The 27,395-nt window shown below is 44.4% G+C and overlaps 1 protein-coding gene across 3 annotated transcripts in view; it reads right to left on the bottom strand.

Moving 5' to 3' along the window:
* The window catches only part of Corin (corin, serine peptidase), a 197,664-nt gene that overhangs the window by 163,944 nt on the left and 6,325 nt on the right, over window positions 1-27,395 (bottom strand). For all 3 annotated transcript variants that reach the window (XM_087908967.1, XM_087908968.1, XM_087908966.1), the window contains exon 2: window positions 2,950-3,091. In XM_087908967.1, coding sequence (XP_087765093.1) covers window positions 2,950-3,091 — 142 coding nt within the window. The remainder of the gene's footprint in view (window positions 1-2,949; window positions 3,092-27,395) is intronic.

Raw genomic sequence — 27,395 nt, 5'->3', positions numbered from 1 at the left:
AGTACACATATGAACTGCACACATGAACAGTTGATAGTATACAAAAGACCTATGCAATTTCAAGTCAGACCAAATCCCGACACAAGATGGGGAGGTGGGCATAAAGTCCCACCTCTAGCTAAGAATTATTCGTAACTGATAGCTGCAGTAAGAGGGACAATCAGGTTTCTTTAAGATTGTAACCCTGGGTAAGTCAACCAAGCTTCAGTGGCAAGCCACAGATCTAAAAATAACACAAGGACAACCTAAACTGGACTTAATGGGCATTTTCTAAGAAGAGGAGATAAATTCAGATGGGTAGGGAAGGAGGGGTGGATCTGAGAGGAGCAGGGAGAAGAATAAATATTGTTAAAATATATTGTATACAATTCTCAAAAAAAAAAACAAATAAAAATGAATTCAAAAATAACCAGGCCTGCTTCAGTAGCACCCTTCCTGAAGTTACCAAGCATGGAGGCTCTCAAGCATGTGTTAAAATTTCCGTGAACATGCGACCTGAAGTATGAAAGAAATAGTCTTCAGGGATGTGAGCTATTCATCCTACAATGAGAATGAGTTTTAGCAGTGACGGCACTGTGACCAAGGGAACGCTTAAGAGACAGGTGTTCCCAGAGATAAAAACTACCAATCTGGACAAATTGCAAACGCAGCAACCACAGAGCGGCTCCAGAGAAGGTACGGCAGGTAAGTCTGTTGGGAGTTGATCTTGGGAGGACATGGCAGTAAGGAGGCTAAGAGCTCTCGACTAGTCTTGCCTGCAGCTGGCCACTGATGAATGCACTAGTTGACCTTCTCTCCCGGACTAGGCCCTGTCCTCATCCTGCTTGGCCACTATCTGACCACAATTCAACTCCCTCAACATCTGAGAAACTCAGAGTTTGCAGACTCATTCCTTTGTTCTCCAACCCTCCTTGGTCTGTCTTTACATACCCAGTTTTCTTTATCTGATCTTTGGCTTTTAACTAATACATTTCTCTTCATATTTCACAACCCCCTGCTTCTTCAGCTATGCCAGATACTCCCTTATCCTTCAGGGCAGCCGGGCTCCATCTCAGCGTCCCTACTGATGCCTCGGATTCAGACCTGAGGCAGTGGGATAGAGGCAAATTCAAAAGACAACCATAAAACAAATATCAAATATAGCTTTAACACATTCCCCAAGAACGTGTCGTATTGGAATTCTTATATTCCTCAATTTCTTGGCCAAGCTGAATTGACAGAAGTCATAGCCATGGAGGCTGTAATTCTGTTGAACTCAGTTGTCACATGGCACCCCAGTGTATAAAGTGATCTTCCAGTGAGCCCTCCACCTGCCTGCATCACACTGCTCCCCCTGCATATATGGCCCAAATAACCTGACTACCCAAGCCAGCAAGCTACGAAACAGCCTTGATTTCTTTACCTCTCTTACCTTCCAATCCAATCCATCTTGATTTCTGCTTATTTTAATGCACCCAGGACTTTATTTCAAACTTGAGTTTATCTAGGTCAGAGGCAGAACCCTAAGCCAGCCTCCTTTCTTTACTTGTTCCTTCCAAGTCCAGTATCTATCTCTGCCATCGTTTGTAAAAATAAACATGGTCAGGTTTCTTCTTTTATACAAAGCCCCTTCAACCGTAACCCACTGCCTATCACAATGAGTGTCAAACATTCTCACACAGCAAACAAACAATCCTTCCTCTCTATCCACAGACCCAACTAGCCACAAGTGGACCGTGTTGGAGGCGAAAAGAAATTGCATCTACCTGGAACATCCACACACTTCATTTTTTTTCTCATGATTCCCTGAGCAGTAGAACAACTAACTTTACATTCACATTTTATTAGGCATTATGAGAGATCTAAAGTTGATTTTAAGTAACTGGAGGTTGCACATTAGCTGTATACAAAGCGCTGTGAGCTACTATGGGTTTGGCCTTGGAATAAATCCTTTGTGGATACCAAGATAGTACAGTATTACTTTATAATAAATATCACGTATGATCCTAACATGCATGAACAAATAGGCATTTATATTTACTGGAATTAACTTACCTTGTCAAGTCTAAATGGATGGCTTTCTTAAGCCAATGTCCAAGAAAATAATTGATTGCTTTGATGAAATTACTATTTTCAACTCTTTAGTGATGGAACTGATCATCTCTATCTTGCTATTTGTAACCTGTTTCAGTTGGTTACATGCAGTTAAAAGAGCCTGATCCAATACATTGGTGGACAGCAATCAAAACAGGTTGTTGGTCTTTCCCAAGAGACTGCCTTTCTAATTTAGGCTGTTGTTCATTAAACTGAGATGGGCGAATGAACGGATGCGCGGCACCTATTACTTGATTGCCGTTGTAACATTTAGAGTATGTGCTGAAGGTCTCAATTTTCAAAATCGAAGCTGACCTAATGTGACCCTGGGTCTTCCTCCGCAGAGCTTTGAAAGCCAGTGACCAACAGACTAAAGGCTGGATGCCTCCCTACCACAGACACAACCTGCTGGCATGTGGGTTGCGTCTGTCCCGCTGCATTTTCCAATGTTGCCAATTTTTTTAACCAGTTTCTGACATCTACCTCTGTATGTCCTGGAGTTACCTGGCTCCTGCACCCGCTGCTGCCCTCAACCTGAATTTCTATCCACCTCCCTGCAAAGGTTCAGGTGTTAATTAACTCCCCTGTGCCATACTGAGTCGAAGGACCTTCCACATCCTTCCATCTTCAGCGCGTGTGTCCTGTGTGATATTCTTTCCTCGCACCCGTGAGCTCTTATGGAAAATGACAGGTCTAGCCATCCCGCACTTTTCACGGTGTTCACGAGTAATTGTTTCTGTTATAGCCATCATTGGCATTTGATAGCAACAGCAGGTCACACAGTTACGTGGCTGAAACTGCAAGTTTTCCCCAGGGACACTAAAACACGCTCACTGCAATTTTGACTTCCTTTCTTTGAGTGGCGGCGTCACTCACCCACGAAAGACAGCAGGACGGCCAGCAGCAAGATAAGGGCGCAGATGCAGGGGATGAGCGCCAGCAGGAGGAAGCGCAGCAGATTAGCCGGTACCAGCTTCTGAGGACAACCCTCGCCCACACCGCTGTCGGCTCTCAAGACCTGCCGGAAGAGGGAGAGATGAAACACGGTTTTAAAATCACACAACAGTTCAGGGTCTGGTGTGAAATTCTACATTACAGCTGTCTTCTCGGGAATTGCCGTTCCTAAGAGGTTTGACACTGTGTTCTTGAGGGCATGAAATAAGGCACTCAACTAACAGTAACGAGCAAGAGAATGATGGCACACACAAATAAGTCCTCCTCGTCTCCCTCCTCCACCCCTCTCCCAATCCTCCCTCCTCTTTCTCTTCTTCCTCGTCCCCTCATGTTAGGCAAACACTCTACCAAATTTTCTTCTTGCTTTTTTTATTATTTACTTTGAAAAATCTTCTCATTAGATAAACTTTTAATAACATTTTAGCATGTTTTTTTAAAGAAACATGTATCAGTTTGGCGGTATTCCAAATGCTGTGAATTACCATAGCACGAACTTGCCCTGAGCCAGATGTACAGGGGTGTCTGGCGCAGATAGAATGCCAGTGTGTAGGAACAAACAGGACACTAACTAGACTACATTCTTCTTTGCCTCATTCCCATCTAGATAAAACACGTTTTTAGGTGGTAATAGTTCCACTACGTTAAGTATCACTGACCACACGTCTACTAACAAGTCCAAAGTAAGAGGCCATCCTGGGTGTCGGGGAAACAGAACAGCTCAGGGGACACCCTCTGCTGTTGACAGTTCCCCACAGTCTATCCATAAGAGAGGGAGACAGACCACAGTGATGGCTCAGAACCTCTCGTCAGCAAATGATTTCCATTGTGCGAAGTTCAAGCTCCTGTCTGGGAATTTGTTTATTACAGTCGGCTAGCTGAAGGCTGACGCTGTCTCAGCAGAAGCCCGAGATGTTGCTGAAAGTACTTCGAGTTATGACAGGCTGTTGCTGTAGTCCCCCGAGCACAAGAGTTCCTGATTCTTGAACCCTGGCCTTGGTCTTCTGACAGCTTTGCACTTGGCTGTTAGTGTCTGTGAGGTCTTTTGGACCACGGTTCTCCAGTCCTGAGCTCTCTTTCTTGTTAGATTGTACAGATCCTGTTCCAGATGCTGAGCAGCCCAAACCCAAAATTAGTTCACTTCTCTTTCCCTACTTCCGAACTTATCCTTGCCTGGTTTCTGTGTGTTCAGAGAATCTCTCCTATTCTAACAATCCCAATATCAAGCACTTCTTCTCATGAACCCCTGTCACACATGGCCAGTACTCTTCCTCTGTAATAAATATGTAGCTTTCAAAAAAAGAACGGCCTTGCATAAAGCCTTTTCATTTTCCAGACTGCTCTGCCAGAATGGTCCTGTAATATTGTTAAAACTGGTCCATGGTCCTTTCCACAACATGCAAAGGAAATGAACTGAGGTAGTTTCTCTCTGAAGCAGGCATGATACTCCATTTCTGCTTTCCTCACACCCCCTCGCCCCGTTAAAATGGTCACTGAGGTCTACAGCAAGCAGCGTTCCCCACAGAATGCAATGCTGTCTTCAGCAACCTTAGCAATTCTCCATGAAAGGACACTGTTTGAAAGAACTTGGGATGCTGGTTTTAGAAGGGCTTCATTTATTAGGCTCACGTATCTACTAACCTGTTCTCACCGCACCTGGTTCAAGGCACCAGCCAAGGTGTCTTCATCTAATCAGTCTACAGTTGATTCTCAGGAAGATAGAATAACGGCATAATAAAATAGGAGGTCTGCGACGGTGCCTCAATCACAACTCCGTCATTGGACACAGGGAACCCTTCCAGGCCTGGAGATAACATTGATCTGGCAGGCCTGCAGGCCAACAGAGATAGTGACAGGACCAATGTACTCAATTAGGTATCGCATGCCTACAGTAAGTCTACCGATGATTTCCAACCAGTGACCTCACCGAGCTCACTTCACAATAACTGTCATGGGGAACCGAAGAATGGAATATGGTCTCCCGGGAAAGGACTACAAGGAGGATTCACTTCAACCAGCATAAGTCTTAGAAAAGTAACCTTGGAAAAGCCTCTTAGAGATGGAAACACATCCAGAGAGGCAAAGAACCGCAAACTTTCTCAGACTCCCCACAGCAATGACAGAAGCCGTCGCTCCATTAAGGTCGTCATGAGACTATTTTTACTGATAGCTGTCCCAGGTTACACACAGTGGTTCCTTGTTGTCCAGAATGCTGTAGCAAAGCACAGATCACTTAGTATTCCCCAGGAGAGAATCAGAGGCCAGAGTTCTAGAACCCCATAGAAGCGCATATCCGTAAGTACCCAACCTCTGGACACTGCACTCCTGATTCGTCTCAATATTTTTACCCATGGCTAGGAAACTGATGCCTTTATTATTTTTTTTTCTTTTTTAAAGAAGAGAAGGGAGAACTACTAAAAACAACTCAGTATTCTAGTTCTGTCTTCTCAGTCACGTGGTTGTCTGGCTGCTCTGTGGCTGGAAATGCCGTGTCCACTAGGTGGTCTGTGAGGTTCAGAACCATGCAGGGCAGACCTGTCCTAGTCAAGCCCCTCTAGACGAACAGAACTGATAAAATATAGATGGGATTTATTCGAGTGGATCACAGCGATGGTTCTCAGCCTTCATAATGCCGTGACGCTTCAGCCTAATGTTCTCCCAAATGAGCTATTTTGGTCCCAATACTGTGACCCTTTAATAGAGTTCCTCATTTTGTGGTGACCCCCCAATCATAAAATTATTTTCATTGCTAATTCGAAACCTTAATTTTGCTACTGTTATGAATTATCATGTAAATATCTGTGTTTTCCAATGATCTTAAGAGACCCCTGTGGAAGGGCCATTCCACCCTATTTGGTCGGAAGCATCACCTCCGCTCCCTAACACACCAAGGACACATTCCAACTAAAATCTGGTTTTATCTGCTATTGTATCCCACTTATACACCCAAGCCTCACCTGTACAAACCAGGACACTTCTCTGTCCCGTTCTTTCTGGCAGTTAGTGACTCTCCCCATGACTAGCCCCATTCATAGGGATAATAATAACAATATATTTTTTTCTCATCTCCCTCTAGAAACAGCTGTGTGAGGTCTCCAGGATGACGGGAAACTGGATGCAGCTCCAGCCGCACCTCTCACTGAGTGTGAGCCCACCAACTCTCAGCTCTCCCCTCTCCCACATCGCCCCACGCCCATAGGAAGCAGCCAGACTTGAGCTGGCGCCCCTTTATCCAAGGAGTCTAAAATGTTTGGTTGAGGGGCTTCACCTCAGCTCACGAGCTTTATCCAAAAAAGTCTGGAATGTTTAGTCAGAAGCATCATGTCAGTTCACTAACATCCCTTTATACAAAAAGTCTGGATTGCCTGGGGGCTTTACCCCAGCTCCTGGCATAAACTCCTTCCCGTGGGAGTTGCCTCAGCTCAAACTCCACCTCCAAGAAAGCCTGCTAAACAATTGCCCCTCCTCAGGGAGAGTCAAGAAAGCCTGCCAAATGGTAATCCCTCCCCAGGGGAGGTCGGAACCACTCCCACAGGCTACTTAAACTGCCCCCCAGAGAATAAACATGTAGTCTTCAGGTTTTGCATGGTCTCCCCCTCTCCATGTTTTCCTGGGGGCACTCGGGAGCACTCCATTAAACACGGGCATCTTTAATTTGGTCTAATTTGGTCTGATAAGGATTATTTATGTCGGCGGAGAGACTCATCTAAGAAAATACTTAACACCCCCCCCCCCGAAAGGGTGGTGACCCACAGGTTGAGAACCACTGACTTACAAGGCTGTGATCCCACTGGTCCAACACTGGCTGTTTACCAACAGAAAATGAAAGAAGACAGAGTTGTCCAGTCCATAAGACTGAATGTCCCAGCAGGTCTTCAGTGTATGCCCTAACCCCAGGGAAGTAGACTCTAATACAAGAGAAAGGATGAACTCGCCAGCAAGAGGGAAGGCAAGCGGGCAAAGAGCAAACATCTCCTTCTTCCATGTCCTTTCGAGGGGTTGCCCGCAGAAGGTGCGGCCCAGATTGAAGGTGAGCTGGAAGATGGGTTTCCCCACATCAAATGACTCAGAGAAGTCCTCACAGCTGTACTCAGCCCCTTGGGTTTTTAGTTCATTCCAGATGCAGTCGAAGTTGGCAACCAAGAGCAGCCATCACCACAGCAGCGAGCTAACCGCAAAGACTGTTCCTAAGCTTCCTTTCAGGAGGCTCTCCCAGGTGGCATTCATCTTCCAGTCTTCCAGAACTGAACCTCCTCACCCTTGGGACTATGCAGTAAGTTCAGGGAGCTAAGCATCTCGTCAGAACTGCACATGTGTATTATAAAGCAATTCATTCTGGTGTTGTTCTAATCTCGCCGGAGGAAACTTGCTTCTTGCATCTCAAGAACAGCATTCATGTGAAAAGCTACCATGTTTGCTTTTACAGCATATAATGATAGATTCTTCCCAACGGGGGTATTTTCTTAAGTCAGTTAATTTCCACTGGGGCTTTTCTCCTCCTTGTCTTCTATGTTCCTAACTCTGATGTGTTTGTCTCTCAACTTGCTATTTTTATCAGCTTTGTGACATCCACTCTCTCAGTCCCTTGGGGCCTCCTAACCAGTGAGCCCCTAAATCTTCCCCCAGTCTGCTGACTTTCCTTTTCCATTTGCCTGCGTTAGGGTGTTTGTGTTTGAACCTTTACTGCCATAACCCCTACAGCTGCTCTGAGCACCCCCATTCCTCTGGGTTTCCCCCTCACTGCCATGGTTAGAGCTTCATCAGCTTGACATAAGTGAGAGTCAAGTGGAAAGAGAAGCCTCCATTGAGGTTCCATCCTGGAAGTCTATAAGGCATTTTCCTGGTTGGTAATTGACAGAGATAGACTCAGCCCAGTGGGCCCAGTTTGACCAGGTGGAAAGCAAACTGAGCAAGGAGAGGAGATGAAGCCAATAAGCAGCATGTCTCCACGGCTCTGATTCAGTCCCTGGCTGCAGGTTCCCGTGTGACCTGCTGCTCTGACTTCTTTAGATGATGTGCCCTGACACTGAAAAAGTCCTTTCCTCCCTAAGTTTCTCTTGGCCACAATCTTTGTCACAGAATAGAAAGCAAACTAAGACAGTCGCTTAGTTTGGCTTCTAAAGCCAACAGCAGGTGAACATTCCACTCTTCTCTGTCTGGATGGTAGAATGTGCTGGTGAGCCACTTGGCAGGGCTACTTGGCTGGTGAGTTCAAAGCTTCCTTCTCAAACTCTCCTGTTCTGAGAACAATTCTTATTTTACAGAAACAGTAAAACCATTGTGTGGAGGTTAGCACACTTTCCCAAATCTAGAGCCGTAGACCTGTTTCACTTCTGTACTTGAATTCACCACCATCCCCATCTAAGACGGCCCTTCCACCTCTACTGCAGATCCTACCACCTTGTTCAGAAGCCTTACCTTCACCCTTTTTAAGCCTCTCTAACCCTCTCTCCCCACCCCTTCATCTTCCTCCCCCCCCCCGTCCCCTTCCTCCAACACCGTATCCTTTATTGCCAGTTTTTTATCAAGCTTAAAAGCTTAATTAAGTCTTAGACTAGGGGGATGGCAAGCACAAAGACCTGAGTTCAGATTCTCCAAACCCAGGTAACTGCTGGGTGGGTTTGATGGCTTGTCTGTAATCCCAGCTTTGAAAGGCAGAGACAAGGGATCCCTGGAGCAAGCAGGTCAGTAAAACTGAATAACTGGCAAGCTCTGGGTTTCATGGAGAGACCCTGTTTCAATGACTAAGGTAGAAAGCAATAAAGGGTGATTCCTGACATCAACCTGGGGCCTCCTGCACAACCTGTGCACACACAGAGGCACACATACCACACACGCACATGAAACACACACATTTACTTGCACACATGCACACCACACACATACATTCACACACACACATTTATACACATGCGCACACACACATACATCTACACACTCGCACACTGCACACATACATTCACACACATACAGACACACACTTTACACGTGCACACAGAGAGACATGCGTGCAAAAGCATACATGTACACACATGCACACTATATACCCACACAAAAAGTGAGGACAGGGAATAAGATCCAGCTCTGCTCGTTGTATCATCCTTAAGCCTATATCCCACTCCAACCACTGGAGGGGATTAACAACTTTCAAATAAATGAGTCGATAAATCACCCAAACAACATTATTCTGCAGTTATGCAAATGACATCTTTTAAAATAATATGTCCCTCGATTGTCGCCATATACTCTACTCCTAAATCATCCAAAGTCTCTGCGGTGAAAATTATTTGCAAATGTACAGCCAATATTAAAATGTTAAGTGAGATAGGGCTTTTTTTTTTATGGAAAGCATCCTAAAGTTAATAAACCAAGTTTCCTAGGACTGCAAGTGGAAGGCCACACTTGTACCCCTTCCTCTGAACTTTGGAGTTGAATAGGAAACTTTGTGTTGTAGACAGTGTAGTGAGTCTTACTATAAACAAAACCACAAGCGCAGCCACGCGAAGACTCTGAGAACAAATGCTCCTGTAAATCTACCAACCCCGAAATCAGAAATGCCTAGGCATTCTTGTTCCCTGGTACCTGATAGTAGTTACAGTCAAAAAGAGATGCCTACAGTTTGGTCGATTTATTAAGGACCTTGGTCTGCCAATTTATAAGCTTCCATGTCCTAAACTTTTAGCTGTCATTCAAAAGGACCCGACTTTGGTATTGAAAGGAGCAATCCCGCTCCATTCTCATGCAACAACTGCACCCTAAGTGGGATGTGTTTAATAGAAAAGTAACTAAGGCAGTGGTAAAAGCTGAGATATAAAGGAGGTCCTGGAGGAATGGAGCAACCGTGAAGGGCACGCACTGTCTTCCAGAGGACCCTTTTGACTCCCAACACCCACATCAGGTGGCTCACAACCGCCTGTAACATTAGCTCTGGGGCATTCAATAGTTCTGGCCTCCTCAAGCACCTGCATTCATGTATAAATACCCCATATTCCCATATACACACATAACTAAAACAATAAATATTGTTTTAAAAAATGACATAGAGGGTTCAAGTTCAGATTTGACAAATCAACAACCTAACTTAAAAAAACAACAACGAACATATTCTCTGATCATCCCAAGGTGTCACTAAGCAAATGTCATCTTTAGCCTCCAATAACTTATTAAGAAATAATATTCACCCTCAGATAATGTCTACAAAGAGACATTGGTATGCTCTGTCTTATACTACAGCATCATATATACAGATATTCCAATAATGCTATTTTGTGTATGGTTTGTTTAAATTAGTGCCAGACAGACACTTCAGGCTTTGTGTGGTATGCAAGTTAATTCCACCTGAAAAAATGTGTCTCTCTACCATAGATGTAATTAAATACAAAGACCAAAATCCTTGTATTCCCAAGAATACCATAAAATTACACAGACAGGTAAATGTATATCCCAAGAGTCTGCAAATCTGGGGTGACCAACCATTCCTAGCTAGAGGGTTACCCTAATTCTGGTAACCATCTGGTGGATTTAGTTAAAATTATTTTTGGTGCAAAATTTATTATAGCACCTAGCTAACTTTTTTGTTATTTTTTGGGCTATTAAGTCACAATGAGAAGAGGAGATCATGTTTAAAATTATGGTAGAATAGAATGAAGTCAGCACAGAAGATTGAGTGAGGTTGCAGTATTTGTCAGTTAAAAAGTCCTCCAAAATCAACACTGCTTTTGTTTGCGGAAAACTTGGTCCCTTAGTTCTTGAGGTAGGAAGATGAGGAACTGCAAATGCGTTTGTGTCCTGCTGCTTTAGCAAAGCGTGCATGCAACTGGCTGCGAGGGCAGTAGGTCACTCCCATCCCTGAGTCTTCCACAGGAAGCTCCTGAAAATGCTGTGGAGATTGCATACTATCATAGTTGCAGGCTCAGCAGCGCCGACAGGGGGCTCCCGCGGGACACTCAGATTAGAACGTTCTTATGCCCCAAATATCAGCGCCCAAATGTGCTTTGAGAACTTTTTCAGTACTAAAGAGAGATGGCGTCTCTTCAGTCCGTCTCCACTCAGTGTGCACCAAGCATCAGCAAGACAATTGCTACCCCAAATGAATAGTGAATATTTGCCAGTGCTACATACACGCCACTTTGTTTTCAGTCAACTGCGAAAGTGTCCCTCACGTGAACTAAAAGCAGATTTGTTGAATAAGAGATCAACAATGTAGGTACTTCTCAGACCAACCATCTGTCAATTCTCTGTATTAGCTTCTGCTCTACCAGAGAACAAAACGCTTCCAAACCATCCGTCAGAATTCCTCTGGACCCAAGTGTCTTTTGTTGTGATGTTTGTTTTGAATGTCCCGGGAGGCACAGGGAGAAAGCATCTGGTTCTCAGTAAGTCTTTTCAGCCCATTCTCTGTCGTTTAATTGAAGCAGACGAGGTTCCAATAGCCCAATGCCCTCTCTCAAAATGAAATTACTGAGTTCACACCAGCACACATGGCTCTGGCAAGTCAACCCTGCCCCCGGCTCCCCCTCTGAAAACTGCAGCAGCACCAGACAGTCCTCTCCCGAGACACATATTCACACTTCTAAGAATGGATGTTCAATCTAGAGGCTAAATACCAGCACAGTGTTTACTCTGTCCGGGAGACGAGATAATAATTACCCCATAATGCAGACAGCATGTCACATTCATGCTCCCGCTTTCAAGGTGGCATTGTTCAGCTCAAGTGTGAATTATGAGAGAACAGACTGGAATGTTTCAGAGGCGACTTATGCAATTGTCTCGACTACTAGAAGTTTAGGTGACCTTATAAAGCCATCCCTTCACCCTAACCTTATGCCTATATCTACAAATTAGAAACCAAAAATTTCAATGCCTTGATACACCACAAATATGCAACAAAAAATGTGAAATTAGTGAAAAGAACAAACAGGGTTTTTTTTCTTTTTTTTTTTTTCTTACAAGTTCACAAAGTTTTGAGACCTGATTTCTCCCTGGGTGAAGCAGCTCAGAGGGTGTCTTCTCCAGTCAGCTCCCTGAAGGAAAGTTATCATCTTTATCTTAGAGGTACAAGAAGATCTTTAAGTCCTGTTTTCTTCAGAGCAAGCTGGGAGGGTCATATTTCTGTAATAGTTACAAACATACAACAGACTCCCTTTTTCCTGAGGAGGAGGAGGACTAGGAGAACAAGGAGGATAAACACACACACACACACACACACACACACACACACACGTCCTTTTTGGAGATGACTTTACCCTCATACTCCAACATTTCAATGCTGTCATTTTATGGAAAACACAACCTAAAGAAAATGAAAGTTTTCCTTGAAGGCAGATACTGTGCTGGAACTCTTTCCGCACACAGTGGAGAGCCCGAAAGATGTGTTTCATTTTTCTCTCCTTATCTCTTTCTCTTTGTATTTGTATTTTTAGAACAAAGGATGTGAGGAAAGAAAGAAAAAAAAAGAAGGTTGGACGATCCATTCCTCAGGGAATTAAATATTTGACTTTTTATTCATAAAAAAATGCTTTAAATTTTGCATCGAGATTATGTTACCACACAGCTAAAGAGGCTGGGCACATTGTAAAAGGAAGCAATCCCTTTTTCATATAGCCAAGTGGAGACTGGAATGTGTCCACGCCACAGAGACTTCACTGACTCGCAGAGCCTCTATCAATGGGAACTGTGACTTGAAGATTGAAAGCGACTGGCAACAGGAGCAGGCACCTAAAATATTGGCTTTCTCCAGCTGAAAATAATAAGGGAGCGCATACACGACCAAATGGATTTTATGCTCTGCAACAACCCATTTCAAGCATTTTGATGCAGAGCAAAGCATAAACAGATGTGGAGCGGTTGACCTCCTGACCCCACCTGCTGAAAGGGATCCCGCCACGCAGAGGCACGAGGAGGGATGGTATGTGTTAGATGAAGTGACAGTTGCCTTCTGAACACCTAGAGCAGAGGGTGGAATCCACACTTAACAGGCATTACATAGCTCGCCATGCTGTGAATCTTCTAGTTGGAAAGGAAAGGGAAAATCTGTGCTGAGAGCCTCATAGCAAATTGTACCTCATAACAAATTGTACCTATATGTTACAAACTGTATCAAAAGTTGATACTAGCGTGGCTCATTCCAGGAATGTTTATTTGGAGCCTTTTCTGTGCCCAATATGATCCAGAGACACAAGGATGAGGAATAATCCTTGCCCTTGGGCCCGTTATTGCCTCCCTCCAAGAGAACAACAATATCACGGCTCCAGTTCAGTTTCACACCCAGGGACAAGGTAATGCGGGCAAGTTAATAAAGGACAGCAGAGAAACAGTAATACAGCGTTTTGCACCGAGATAACCATATTTCTTGACCATGCATTTCAATGAATCTCAACGTATGTGTGTGGTGACTGAAGGGGGTGCTTTTGAAGGAAGTAACATCATTGTCTCTTGAGCAGGTCAGTTATTTTTTTTTTCCCTGTGGACTCTTGTGCATTTCAAGATATTTGACTTACCTGGGCATGACCTAAGAAATACTAGTAAGGAAGCAACCATCAAAGGTTCGAAGACAGCCTGGCAGTGGTGGCACACGTCTTTAATCCCAGCACTCTGGAGGCAGAGGCAGGCGGATCTTTGTGAGTTCCAGACCAGCCTGGTCTACAAAGTGAGTTTCAAGACAGTCAGGGCTACATAGAGAAACCCTGTCTCGAAGGTGCAAGGGAGTGAGAAAAGAACCGTGTGGTATGTAGGAAGAGACTCAGAGTCCACCAACGCAGGGGCGGTGATGAGAGAAACAGTTATGTGTACTCCCATCAGCATGCAGATTTTCTAACACCCTCATATACACGTGCCCAGCAGAGGCACTCAACTTCTTTCCTGGTACCCACAACTATTTGTTCATGTCTCTCAGTTCTACTAGCCTGCTTCTTCCAAGTTCTAGTCCTTTCTAATGCCTGTCTGCCTCTCATCCTCAGGACATGTGAGGTACCAGGTCACCTACATAATCCTTTTCTCTGGAGTAGACAATTCTAAGGGGGTTCTAAGACTCCAAATCAATAGAGTAATAGCAAACATGGGCAAACCCCTAATCTCACAGGCAGCTGAAGGCAGCTTTGGTTGAAAATGTTGCCACAACCCTGAAGCCAAGGTAAACAGTCTCCTTTCCAGAGGCTTAAGAAAATATACAATATGAGTCACTTCCCTCCTCTTTTCCAGAGTAGCCACCACAGCGTTGTTGATGATTACCCATTCAGTGTAAATATATTCACAAGAAAAGAGACATCTCTGGAAGCTGAAAAAGGAGACTGAAAGTCAGGACCAAGTGGTGAAGGTTGATGCTAACATGGTACTGGAATCTAGAGGCAAGGGCGGAAGGGAGTTACACCCCATCAGGACCAGCTGATTGGACCCTGGGTTGGAATGAGAGTAAAGGGACCCAAAAAAAGGTCTGGGTTAGTGACTGGAGCCAAGAGCCTTGGCTAAAGCTAGACCCTCCACACTGCTACAATCTCCATGAAGACAGATTGGAAAGCTCTACTGAGGAGCTCTCTAAAAGTGGTAAATATGTGGAAATTTTTAAGAAGAAGAGAGAGAGAAAGAAATGGTGTGGGTTGGGTGGGAAGGGAGGATCTCAGAGGAGTTAGAGGAGGGGAAACTAACACATAATCAGAATACAGTCTACAAAAAAATTGTTTTCAGTGACAGGAAAAATGTAAAGATTTAAAAATATGTTTTAGAAAAGACATGAGAAATAAAAATTCCCAAGACTATCTTATAAGTAAGCATGATCAATAAACTTACATTATGCTGCTATAGAATTCCCAAGATTTGAAATGCAAGTTTAAAAAATAGATCATAATATTTGCAGTGTAGATAGAGATTATGCTATTCGGGAGAGTGGAGATTGTAGGTTCTCTTCCAAGACCCATGACTTCGCTAGACCTGGGTAGGTTTCCAGAACAAGGAATGAGTTCCCTCTTATTGAGCAGTCTTAAGTCTGATTAAAGAGCTGTTGGTTACCGCAAAAGTATGCATGCCACTACTGCACCCTTGGGTTATCACACCATGTTGGTTACTGTTGTGGTCATATGACATAGATGTCATAGCTCAGTGAGTGTTGGTAGCTCCCCCCTTACATTCTAAATATTTCTCCTTATAACTATCCATATATGTAGTCCTCACTCTGCATCAAAGAAAATTCTCTTTGCAACAGACAGAGACCAACACAGAAACTACCATGATCAAATGAAGAGCTGTAGAGCCGATGCCAAGGGATACATCTATGATCCAAGTCCCTCACTGAAGGCTAAGGATCATTCAGGAGGAGGGAGCTATGGAAAAGGAGGTAGAAATATATTAAGAGCCAGAGGGAGGTTTCTGTGAGGTTATGTCTCCTAGTAATGTCAGGATGATACCCATAAAGTCTCATCAGCATGACTGTCTAAACACAAGCTGAACACAGACAAAAACAATAGGCATGCTAACATGGGGGAGGTCAGGAGGCCTCAATCCTACATGAAGAACTACAGGCAACTAAGGAACACCAAGAGAAGGAAAAATAGTCTTCTTCAGGGAAGAGCACATCACTTGGTCAAGCAATGCCAAATGGTCAACCCTAAAAATATACATACAAGTCAACATTAGACAGAGTGAGCAGGTTGTGCTCGCCTACTTAGAAATGTGTGTGTGTGTGTGTGTGTGTGTGTGTGTGTGTGTGTGTGTGTGATGAAAAAGAAGGCCATAAATTTGAAAAAGAGCAAAGAAGGGTACATGAGAGGGTTTGGGGAAGGAAAAGGAAGGGAGAGGTGATATAATTATATTATTATTCCCAAAAGTAAAAGAAATGATTTTAAAAGTAATCCCAGACTGATGAAGCCCCCAAGGTGCCTCTCAGAAGCAAACCAAAGCCATTCTGTATTTCCATAAGAACCCGCTTCCCAAACACACACACACACACACACACACAAATGAGCTCACACACAATACAAACTAAAATCACATGAGAAAATGGCTTCACAAACTATACTAAGAGGCAGAGATTGCAAAGGGGCAAGCAAGTTCCAAGTCCCTGTCCTCAAGTAACGCAGTGTGACTGAGGAGAAAAACAGCCATAAATGACATAAAGATCCATTTACTAAATGCTGTGGAGATGAAGTACAAGGCTAAGTACAATGCCTATGCCTGTAATCCTAGTACTCAGAAAGCTGAGGCAGGAGGATTGCCATGATTTTGAGGCCAGCCTAGCCTGGGACTCTGTCTCATGGAAAAAAAAAATAAGGAGTAAAAGATTTATAATGTGAAAAATAATTTGCAAAACTGACTTCTACTTTTTAATAAAATTCCCAGTTCAACTAAAACAGGAAACCATTTATTATTCAAAATACTTTAATGGCAAAGGATCAGTGAATACTTCCTTACTAGTACTTCCAAATGAATCTCAGAATTATTTCAGCCTTAACCAAATAATTGAACATACCAGCTTCTTTCCACTGGTGGTTTTGTTTTTTAATATGTTAATTCATGTTTATGATATAAACTCCAATAAATGTTTGACTTTTATGGTCAGAATAACCAAAGTATAAAGAATTAAATAACAATCCCTAAAATTATCAGATATTAGTGATAGAAAAGGAGGATTCAAGTAGTCATATCCCAGGATTCTATCAATCATATTTTTCAATTTGTTTCCACATTTTTTCACAGTTGGTAACTGTAACAATGAAACAACTTTCAAACAATTTATTTCACCGAAAATATATACCACCTTTCAACTGTCTCACTTTTATTACCCATGTTAACGTTGTCTGTATTTTAAGTCAAAATCAAACATATAAATAATATTTAGAAATATGCTTAGTATGATAAATGTACCAAATTTGCTTATGCAAAGACAAACCCTCAGATCAAAGCCAAGCCAGACTAAGCTAACTAATTTATTTTTCTTTTAATATTTACTACTTGCCTTGATGCACCAACTTTCAGACTTTGGAGGAAATATACAATTAAAAGTTATGATTATGATTAATGATTTTAAATAATCCTATTTGTGACTGAAGTATTTTGAAAAATATTCTTTCATAATTGTCAAGTCAACTTGTCTATTAGCATTATACTAAGTTGTCCACTAGGGGAAAAAAGAAATTTTGTCATATGTGCACATAAGTTAACTTAAAAATTGAAGGAAAAATTACCATTTTCTCCTTTTTAAAAAAAATTGAAAAGCTATACATTTAGGGAAAAACTGTGCGGGGAGAGGGGGAAAGGATGAAGAATTTCTTATTCTTCCCAGTCCTTGATACTGAACTGCTGACGCAATGTCTCGTGCTTTTGTAACTTACTATTGGATAGTTCCTACAACCACAAATCACCTCCCAGATGACCTAAATATGGCCATCAAAATCAAGAAATTGCACCTATGCATGTCTGCCATCTTATCCTCAGGCCCCACTCAAGATTCACTCATAACTCTAACAGTCATAGCACACCTAAAAGGGAAACCTCAGAATTAATGGTCAGACTCAGTTTTCATGTTTTGCTTGTCTGCTTCTTCTTCAGTCTCATTTCCAGGACTTTGACAACTTTTGTAAGTTACTAGCCAGCAATCCTTTAGAATGTCTCCCAGGTACAGTTTCACTTTAAATTCAGGCATCTTTAGAAGAAATATCATTAAAAGTGGTATCATATTCCCATTGCACTTTATCAATTTGCCTGGTTTGTATTGATGATAATCGTATTAGCTACAGGATAAGAGTGTGTGAACCAAGTCTCTCAGTTTGAACACTGTTTCCTTCGCCAGTGTAACAGTATAACTAAAACATTTGCAACAAGATGCTTTGAACTTTGCTAATAACCCTTCCCTCCAAATTTTCCATTTTTTTTAATTTTAAATAAGAGTGGATTTGTGGTTTCCTGTTTCATTCAACATGGGGCTGAAAATGTTGCTTAATTGGTAGAGTGCTTGCCTACCACGCACAAAGCCCACGTTCAATCCCCAGCACTAACTAAATCCAGAGTGATGGTGCACACATGGAATCCCAGAATTGGGAGGATGGAGGTAGAAGGATTAGAAGTTCAAGAGCATCCTTGGTTACACAGTAGTTCATGTAGAGTTGAAAGGTATTCATATATGGTACACTCTCCACATGTATATATAATATACAAATGTATACATAACTATACATGTAACACATTATACACATACATAAACACATTATATATGCATGTGTGTGTGTGTGTGTGGTTTGAATATGAAATGCTCACTGCACCCCCAGACTCCTGTACTGAAAACTAGGTCCAAAACTCAAGGTGCTATTTTAGAAGGGTTTGAAACCTTAGGAAGTAGGTCCTGGATGGAGGATGTAGGCCACTACAGTCAAGCCTTTGAAGGTTATACCTGCTCCTCAGTCCCTTAGTCTGCCTTCCCATCTATCATGAGGAAAAGAACCTCCTCTACCTCACAAGCCATCACCACCATGATGTTCTGCTGAAGCAGGCCAAGTTACCATGAACCTGAACCCTCGGAAGCCATCAGCCACAATGCAGCTTTGCCCCATTCTCCTGCTCTCCTCAGCACATTAGCCGTGGCTACACAGAGCGCCTAACGATTTACATCTGAGTGTAGTTCTATTTCCCTTCCCGTTCCCTCGGATCCCCACCTTTAATCCTGTGTCGCAAGGTCCCAGGTCTAGTGTGCTACCGCCATATTTCTCCAACAATGTGAGAGCTGGATTGTTGATGTAGTTAATTATTTGGTTAATCCTCCAGTCCGTGCCTAATCTGTCTTGCTCCTCCCTGTGTTCCAGAGGGATGCCATGTTAATTCTCTCCAGGTCCCCACACGCTGCTTGTTGTCCCGGCACGTACACGTTTCCCTTACCCTGCTTCAGCACTGATCACCTCAGACTAACCAACACCCAACTAACCCATCATCCTGACTCCATGGAGTCACCATCGTGCCTCAATAGTGATGCTCTGTGGGGTCTGGATAGGAAAACACCATGAAAATATTGAAATCTATGAAAAGCAATCCACGTTACACCTTTTTTTCTTCTCTTAACAAACTGCACAATAGATAAGTAGAATGACAAGCACCACCTCTGCCATGTTTCTGGGGTGCTTTCAGTTAGTAGGGGTGTGAATTTGTGTGTGTTCTATGTCTGATTCTCATACCATGGGGACCAGGACCACCACAGGCAATTCCTATTGGAGTGGACACGCATACTCAGAAGAGGGTCAAAGTGGGAGGCAATGGTTTCAAATCAGGCTTCAAAACTCACTTTGTGTCTTCCTATTCTTTGTATTCCTCTCTTTGTATTCTCCCGATCACCCCCCCCCCTCCGCTCTTCTCCACACATCACCTACTCCCAAGCATTCCTGAGAGTCATGCCAGCACAATGCAGGAGCTTAGTAGATAAACTCATTAAAGTTTCAACTTTGCTCCTGCCTCTCCGTGACCCTTGCTCCATGGTGACCCTGAAGAGTTGGTCCCCTGCACGCACTACGCTGATCTGTCAGGATAGGCTGAAAGAAAATGCCTGAGTCCAGATCGGGGTCAGAGGAAGGCAGTGGAGATAAAGGTGGAAGACTGGTTCCTCACGTAGCTTCCTCAGCTCTGTCTCCAAATATAGACCCAGAGTGAAGGCCCCTGGGACATTGCCTGAGCACACACACGCATGCGTGCACTGTGGCTGGAACCTTCATATTAGCAATTTGACAGCAAAAGCAACAGAAATGTCTTCTCATTCATCAAATTCCCCTGGGTAACTTTTTTTTTCTCATTCTTTTTTAGAGCAACTTCAGCCTATGACTTTTTCTTTCCTTATAAAGCCCCAAACAGTGGGGCAGTGGCGGCGCACGCCTTTAATCCCAGTGCTCAGGAAGCAGAGGCAGGCGGATCTCTGACTTCCAGGCCAATTTGGTCTGTAGGCCAAGGTCCAGGACACCCAGGGCTACACAGAGAAACCCCGTCTCAAAAAAATAATTGACTGTTTCAATAAAGGACACACTTCTCTTCAGTACATCTGAATTTCTGGTAATACTATCTGTGTCTTTTGGGGCCATTGTTATTTTTTGTTCTTACTCTCTTGATATTTTGTGGGGTCTGACCCCCCAGCTCCCAAATCATGACACGAAGGCTTATTCTTACTTATGAATGCTCAGCGTTAGCTTAACTTGTTTCTTGCCAACTTTTCTTAAATTATCCCGACGACCTTTCGCCTCTGGACTTTTTCCTTTCCTTACTTCTGTATACGTTACTTTCACTCTTACTCCGTGGCTGGTCGGGTGGCTGGTCCCTGACATCCTCCTCTCCTTGTTCTCTCTCCTGCCTCCCGCTCATTTCTCCTTCATTTACACTCTCTGCCTGCCAACCCCGCCTATCCTTTCCCCAGCCTCACTGTTGGCCATTTCACTCTTTATCAGACCGTCAAGTGTTTTAGACAGGCAAAGAATCACAGCTTCACAGAGTTAAACAAATGCAGTCTAGACAAAAGCAGCACATCTTTACATCATTAAACGAATGTTCCAGAGCATAGACAAATGTAACACACCTAAGGTAATATTCCACAACAGGCCATTATTAAGGAAAGAAAGGGTTGTGCAAATACAAGCACTGCAGGACCAAGACAGCAATAAACAATGAACACCACTATCACACAAGAAATTTAGTCTGTATTAACATGCTGGACAAAGGGATGATTCTCATCCAGAACCGGATAAAACAGGAGCCCAAAGATTCCAATACTGCAGGTTGGAAAAGGCCAATTTGGACATACTTTCAGTGTCCGTCTGTGTGTTTTAGAAACATAATGCAAGGACAACAAACTTTCTAATGGGAAGATCTCCTTTTTCAAAAATGAAATAAAGGGACTGGAGAAGTGGCTCAGCAGTTAAAGAGCTCTGGGTGCTGCTCTTCCAGAGGACCCGGGTTCAATTCCCAGCACCCACATGACAGCTCACAACTGTCTGTAACTCTAGTTCACGGGGATCTGACACCCTCACACCAACACACATAAAATAAAATTAGATAAATTGTATTTAAAATGAAATAACCAAAGTAGAGGGCACATCCCTGCAGCTGCAACACACAGGGAGGCTGCAGCACGCAGGGAGGCTGAAGCAGGAGGATCTGGAGTTCAGGACCAGCCTCGGTTACACAGTGACACCCTATCTCAAAAAACAATGAATTGACCCATCTATCCATCCATAAATACATACAGGTTTCATTTTTAACTAAAATATTTTTTAAAATAGTCCATGTGTTTCATTTTCTTCCACTGGAAGGATACTTCCCCAGAAGAGGTCTTTCTTCCCTTTTGTACTTTTTCTCTGTCGGATTGAACTGGGCCTTCTATACACTAAGCAAGAGTTCTACCGTCTCATCACACTGCTAGCCCTGAAGGAGGCCATTTATTCCCTAGGGGGTAAGGGGGTGTGCAATTGACCTCCTTTCATTTTAAACGGCTTGGGACATTCAGTGCCAGTGTTACACAGAAGGCAAGGTAAGAGACATCACAGCCAAATTCATCAAGGCTAGGATCTGACCACAAAAGCCAGGTCAAGTGAGCAAGCGACCCTTCCCTACTAGGCAAAGAAAGTGGATGCAGGAAGCAGCCCCTCCATCATTGCTGCCTTGACCGGCTCCTCCCACCCCTACCCCGTCCCTGTCACTGATTACCCCAACTGGGCAGCTGGGTGTGAGAGCTTGGCAGGGGCCTCCCCAGAACTATTATTAACCTGGTATTCTCTGCTTATAGACTTTCCACTGGGGTAGCCCTATGTCCGGAAAACTCACTCCAGCTGGGAAATCTGAGAACTCAGTGGGTCTGTGGCGAAAGAGGTATTTTTAGCTGAAAAGTGGGGAGCTCGGGGTTTTCGTCTGCTTTAGACCTCAGAGTGGGAGACACAAAACAGAAGAAAGTTTTAGGGTCAGCAGCCAACCCCTAAGTTCCCTAGTGACCACTGAACTCGCTGATGGGAGGATTATGTTACTGGCCAGAAAGGCCATTGTGGGGTCTCTCTCAGCAATATCCCTCGGCACAGGGGTGTCACGCTGAGGTCTTCCTGAAGGTCAGATATTCATCAGTAGTGCCCAGGACGTGATGGACTAAAGACTTTGAGCCTTGTCCTAGGCACACCAAGCTAGAAACTGACAGAGGGCCTGACAGCCCCTGGGAGACCAGGCCCTCCAGATGATAGCCTGCTGGCACGTCATTTGAGACCATGGCTAACATTCATAGACTAATGCTCTAAACCTACTGATTCTCTTAGGAATATATATATATATATATATATATATATATATATATATATATATATATATCAGTGATCTTTAGCTTTAAAAATATTGTTTAGTAATTAGGGAAATGGCTCAGTCAGTAAAATACCTTCTAGGGAAGCGTGAGGACTTGAGTTTGACCCCCAGGACCCTTGTGAAGTCATGTCATGGGATGCCATGGTATGTATAGTATGTATCTGTAACTCCAGCACTGGGGGTGGAGTCGGGAGGATCTAGAGCCAGAGCATTTAGGAAGATAACTGAAGTTGGCTTGTGAACACCTCAGGAACTCATGCATGCACACACATGTACACATGTGCACACTCACATTATCACACACATGCCACACTCATACAGTGCACGCACAATCAACTCAAGAAAATACATTCCAACTTCATCACCCCAAACGAAGCAAACACTCAAGAGAGCTGGTAGCTTTTCCCAACCTCCTTCTCGCTGCTATGTACTGTAACCCACTATGAAAAAACTTCAATTCCCTGCTTAAGGCAGCTAAGATCCCAACTGAGTTTTATCATCAAAGGCTGCAGCTGAATCCAAGGAAGAGCAGGCTCCAGCCAGAGTAGGCAGGGCAGTAACAGACAGGCACCCAGCTGCGGATACCGGAATCCATGCTTAGATGAAGCAGTCCAGGGGAACACGTCCAGAGAGGACCTGAGAAAGATGCTAGCGATAATGTATTTGCGATGTATTTGTTTCCTATCCCGTGAGTACAAATTACCACAGGCTACATGGGTTAAAGCAATGTTCTCGTTCCTTCTGGAGACAGAAGCCTGAAATCAGTCTTATTGGGCTTAATCAAGACAGCCTCAGGGCTGTTTCCATTGAAGGTACGGAGGGCAGACTATTACCTGCCTTTTCCAGCTGTGGCGGCAGCCTGAATTCCTCGTCTTGTGGTCCCTTCTTGTCCCTTCAAAGCACAACTTCCCCACCTTCATCTGTAATCATATCACTGAGTCAAAACCCTGACCCGAGGCCTCGTCCTCAGAGGCCTGTTCTAATCACATCTCCCGCACCCCCAGATAAGCCAGGATGGACTGACTTCTCCAAATCGTCAACTGAGCTACTTCTGAAACCTTCCTTTTCCAAGCAACTGCATTCCCAGGTTCTTGATTATGCATCAGCAGCTGCTGGGTAGCCCTGTATGACCCAATGAGGGAGAACTCGGAATGTTTCTTATTTGAATTTACACTAGATAGAAGAGTTGCCAAGCATAAGGATTTGTTACAAGAAAAACATGATAAAATATTAAATAACTATATTTGCTACATGCTAAAACTATAAAATGTTGGTTTTTGAGCCCTTGAAAATAAATTCAGTTCATCTGGTTCTGTTGGAAGTGCACCAAGAGACAGTATCGGTGGCTACTGTGTTTTTGTTGGACAAAACCCACATCAACTTCTGATTGCTTTTGCTTTTTTGTCTTGCTCATGGGAGAAACTTATCTTTGAAAAGCAACACTTCTTCCTTTAATCTCCTTTGGGAGAACAAGTGACTTCCTAGCATGCATATTTCTTATCAAAACGGATGTTGTTCTAGGATACACACAGCAAAGTGTGCCACCTGGAAATGGGAGCAGCAAGGAAAAGACTGCAGCTACACAGTAAGTCTCAGGAAGCCCGCCTTCCCAAGACCTCGCCATGAGCCTACAAGAGAAGTACTGTTTCTCCAGGAAAGGAACTTTTAGAGGGACCCCAGCCAGCAGATGATGAGAGAGAGACTTCAGCAACTCTCCTAGGTCCTTGTACCCAGGGCTGCCTGAAAGGTTATCCCGGTTTGCTAATCAGACTCCCTCTACTTACCAAACTGCTTTATCCCCAACCTTCCTAAATTCCAGAGACCCCAGAATTCTCCCTCATTACTCGATAATTCGGCTACTTTGCTATTCTGAACACATTTTGTTTGTTCCGTCCTATTTCATAACTTGAGATATATGGCTATTTAAGAAGGGGCGTTTTCCTCAGGTACCAAGTTCTTCCTCAGTGGTACCCTGGAGCCCACCTCTCTCCTGACTTGATTCCGGGCCAGGTGGTGCAAGACTGTTTCTATAACTGCCTCCTCTCCCTTCCTCCCGCCTCCCCGTGCCTCACACCCAGGCGCAGTTTCAGTCCTGACCTGTAGCCAAAGCAGCGACCCTCAGAGAAACCAGGGCTGCAGTGGTCTACACTGCTGGCCAAGTTTGCTCTGATTGGGTTTCCCTGGGTGCTGAACAGGCAATTTTACCTTTGGCTGAGGTTCAGGATAATAAGCGCCAGAAAACACACGCTAAGAGGGAAAGCAAGCTGAGGTCTGCGTGGGGCGTTGTCTCCTGGCAGCCCTCCTGGGGCACTCCCCTCATCCACTTCCCACAGAGTTCCTGAATCCTCCCTTGGAATTTTCTGAGGGACAGCAGGGATAAGGACACCTCTTGTTCTAATGAGGTGATTCTGGATTCCTGATGGGCCCCTAAAAAGCTCCAGGACGCGGCTGGTTGCCAGAAAGACCAGACCTTGATTAGAAGCTGGCAGTTTTCAGTCCCCTTGACAAAGCTGGGTGCTGGAAATTCAATTACCGATCAATTGCGCCTGTTTGATTAAACCCCCACAAAAGCCCCTGAATGCTGGGATTTAGAGAGTTTCTGAGTTATTTAGCCAGTGCATCACATGCCAGAGGGGTTCACCCACACCCTAGCGTACCCCTTCTCCTGGCCGATCATGTGTGCCCTTCATCATAAATTATGAAGTTTAAGGAAAACATCTTCCCGAGCTCCGTGAGCCGTTTTCCCCAAATCACCACACCTGGAGAGTGGCTGTGGGGTCTCTACGGCTTACAGCTCATCAGTCAGAAGTCAGGCGGCTGGGGACCTGCCACCAGCATCGGGAGGGAGCGCTGAAGGACGAGCCCTTTAGCTCCAGGTAGACTGTCAGAAATGAGTTTAATTGTCGGCACTGAGTTGGTGTCAGGGAGTTGGAGAAGTGGCATTATAAAAAGCCACGCATCTGATGGCAGGAGAAAAGAGCACACCAGGTCACCAACTGTCACCACGGCTGAGCGGGAAGAAGAGAGGAAGTGGCGCAGGCCCTGCTCATTTCCCACTACCACATCAAAAGTGCAGCTCCCGGACACAGAAAATGGGACCTGGTTTCCACCTGCAAAGTCCCATGGCTTCGTAGCATCCGTTTAGTGCTAAACTCCCATTTCCAATCTTACTTGACTGGGACAAAAATGTCTTAAGCATAAGAGAAATATTAAGCAAATCAACGACATTCTGACTTCCAAGCCACACAGGCATCCTGCCTACCTGGAGGAAGAGGCTCTGAAATAGACAAAGGTGACAATTTCATAATATCAAAATACGTCTTGAAAATCCCTAGTGGAGCACTGCACCGGAGAATGATATAATTTCTATCATTGGATTCCATGTATTCTCCAGAGGTGGAATAAGACTCCTCAGTGGAATACCTAATTAGCTCATTGGCTCCAGCCAAGAGGAGAAGAGAGCACACATCCTTAACACAGGACCACATTGTGAACCATAAGAAAAGTACACAAAAAGGCACCAGGATTTTACGGCAGTTTGCTCTACATCATCTTGCGTTCACCAAGGTCACTGGGTGAAGATCAGGCTTAGTCAAGTTGAGCTTCCCAAGTGCATGGAACTTCATTTTGTTCATCAATAGATCCCTAAGGGTCTAGTTCCATGCTTGGCGTATAAGCCAACTGGATGAGAGAATCTATTCCTGTCCAGGTCAAGCTGTGCCCATGAGCGCTTCAAAGACCCAGCACCTGCCAGCCCCTGGGGAGCTGTGTTGCCCTATCTGGAAAAAGCCACACCAAACTATTTGCAAAGAAATCTTTCACCATTTTGAAGGCCATGGAGCCCCCAGGTAAGAGCCCCTGGTATTGTCAGGTTGGGCGTCATGGTACATGCCTGTGATCCCAGCACTTGGGAAGTAGCATGGGAAGATCAGCAATTCATATGGAGTCTAAGTTCAGCCTGGGCTACATGAGACCCTGTTTCAGAAAAGCAAAAGTAATAACAGAAGGCTCCTGATGTTGTCTTCTCTCATAGGCTGGGCACTCTAACTAAATGACATCTCCATGGCTTCGGAGAGATCCATGTTCCACCGTGGCAGAAGGGACTATTCTTTAAATCCTTCCTCACCCAGATACTGGAAACAGAAAGAACTCTTCAAATGCCATTGACCCTAAAGGATCCCTGAACTAAGCAAGTGTATGGGTATTGCCAGAAGGCCTTTATAACCCACCCCCTTTCTTTTCAGCCCCCCTGCTAAGTCAGCCTGGTGGCTTGCTCGCTGTACTTCTAAGTCAGCCTGGTGGCTTGCTCGTTGTCCTAAGTCAGCCTGGTGGCTTGCTCGCTGTCCTTCCTTCTCCATATGCATCAGCACCACTGCCGAATGGTGACACAGATCACCTGCAGGGTCCCTCTAGCCCTTCCACCAATCTAATCAGGGGCTGGCATGCATTTGTCACTACCAGTTCTGAGGGGATAGATATAGAGAAATGCCCCACAGGGGAGCTGATGGGGCAACAGCCAACGGGATGAGAGAAAGACAAAACTCACAGGCTCTGGACACCCTTCAGCAGAGCTCGGCAGACGGCAGGAGTGAGACAGGGTAGTTTGTGCCTCAAGGCATCACGGTTCTCTTTTTATAAGGACTAGAGAGAATCCTGGGACGGTAACAACCTGAAAAGGGGCGCTCGGACCTGCAGTTCAGTGCCCAGGTAGAGAGCTCCGGTTAGCAGAGCGTCATCTCCCAGCAGCCCGGGGCCTGTGCGCCTGCAAGAACAATAGACTTGCGCTGTATTTAGAGTAAGTATTAGAGTAAGTAGATAACTTACTCTAAAGTTCTCAGTCTTCCTACTACCGCAGCCCTCTAAGACCGTCCCTCATTTTATGGCGAGCTCCAACCGTAAAATCACTTGATTGCTAATTCATAACTACAACTTGGTCCCCGCTCTAAAACACATTTGCCAAAGCAGAAAGAGAAAACCTTTTCGGAAGTAAGAAATGAAGGCCCACTGACGATAACAAGACACGGAGTTAGGGTGAGTTGCCAATCCAATGTGGCAGGTGTCCTGAAGACAAGAGGGGA

This window comes from Myodes glareolus, chromosome 8 (genome assembly GCF_982192425.1).
Source record: "Myodes glareolus chromosome 8, mMyoGla1.1, whole genome shotgun sequence".
Taxonomy (NCBI): Eukaryota; Metazoa; Chordata; class Mammalia; order Rodentia; family Cricetidae; genus Myodes; species Myodes glareolus.
This window is presented reverse-complemented; position numbering and strand designations above follow the sequence as displayed.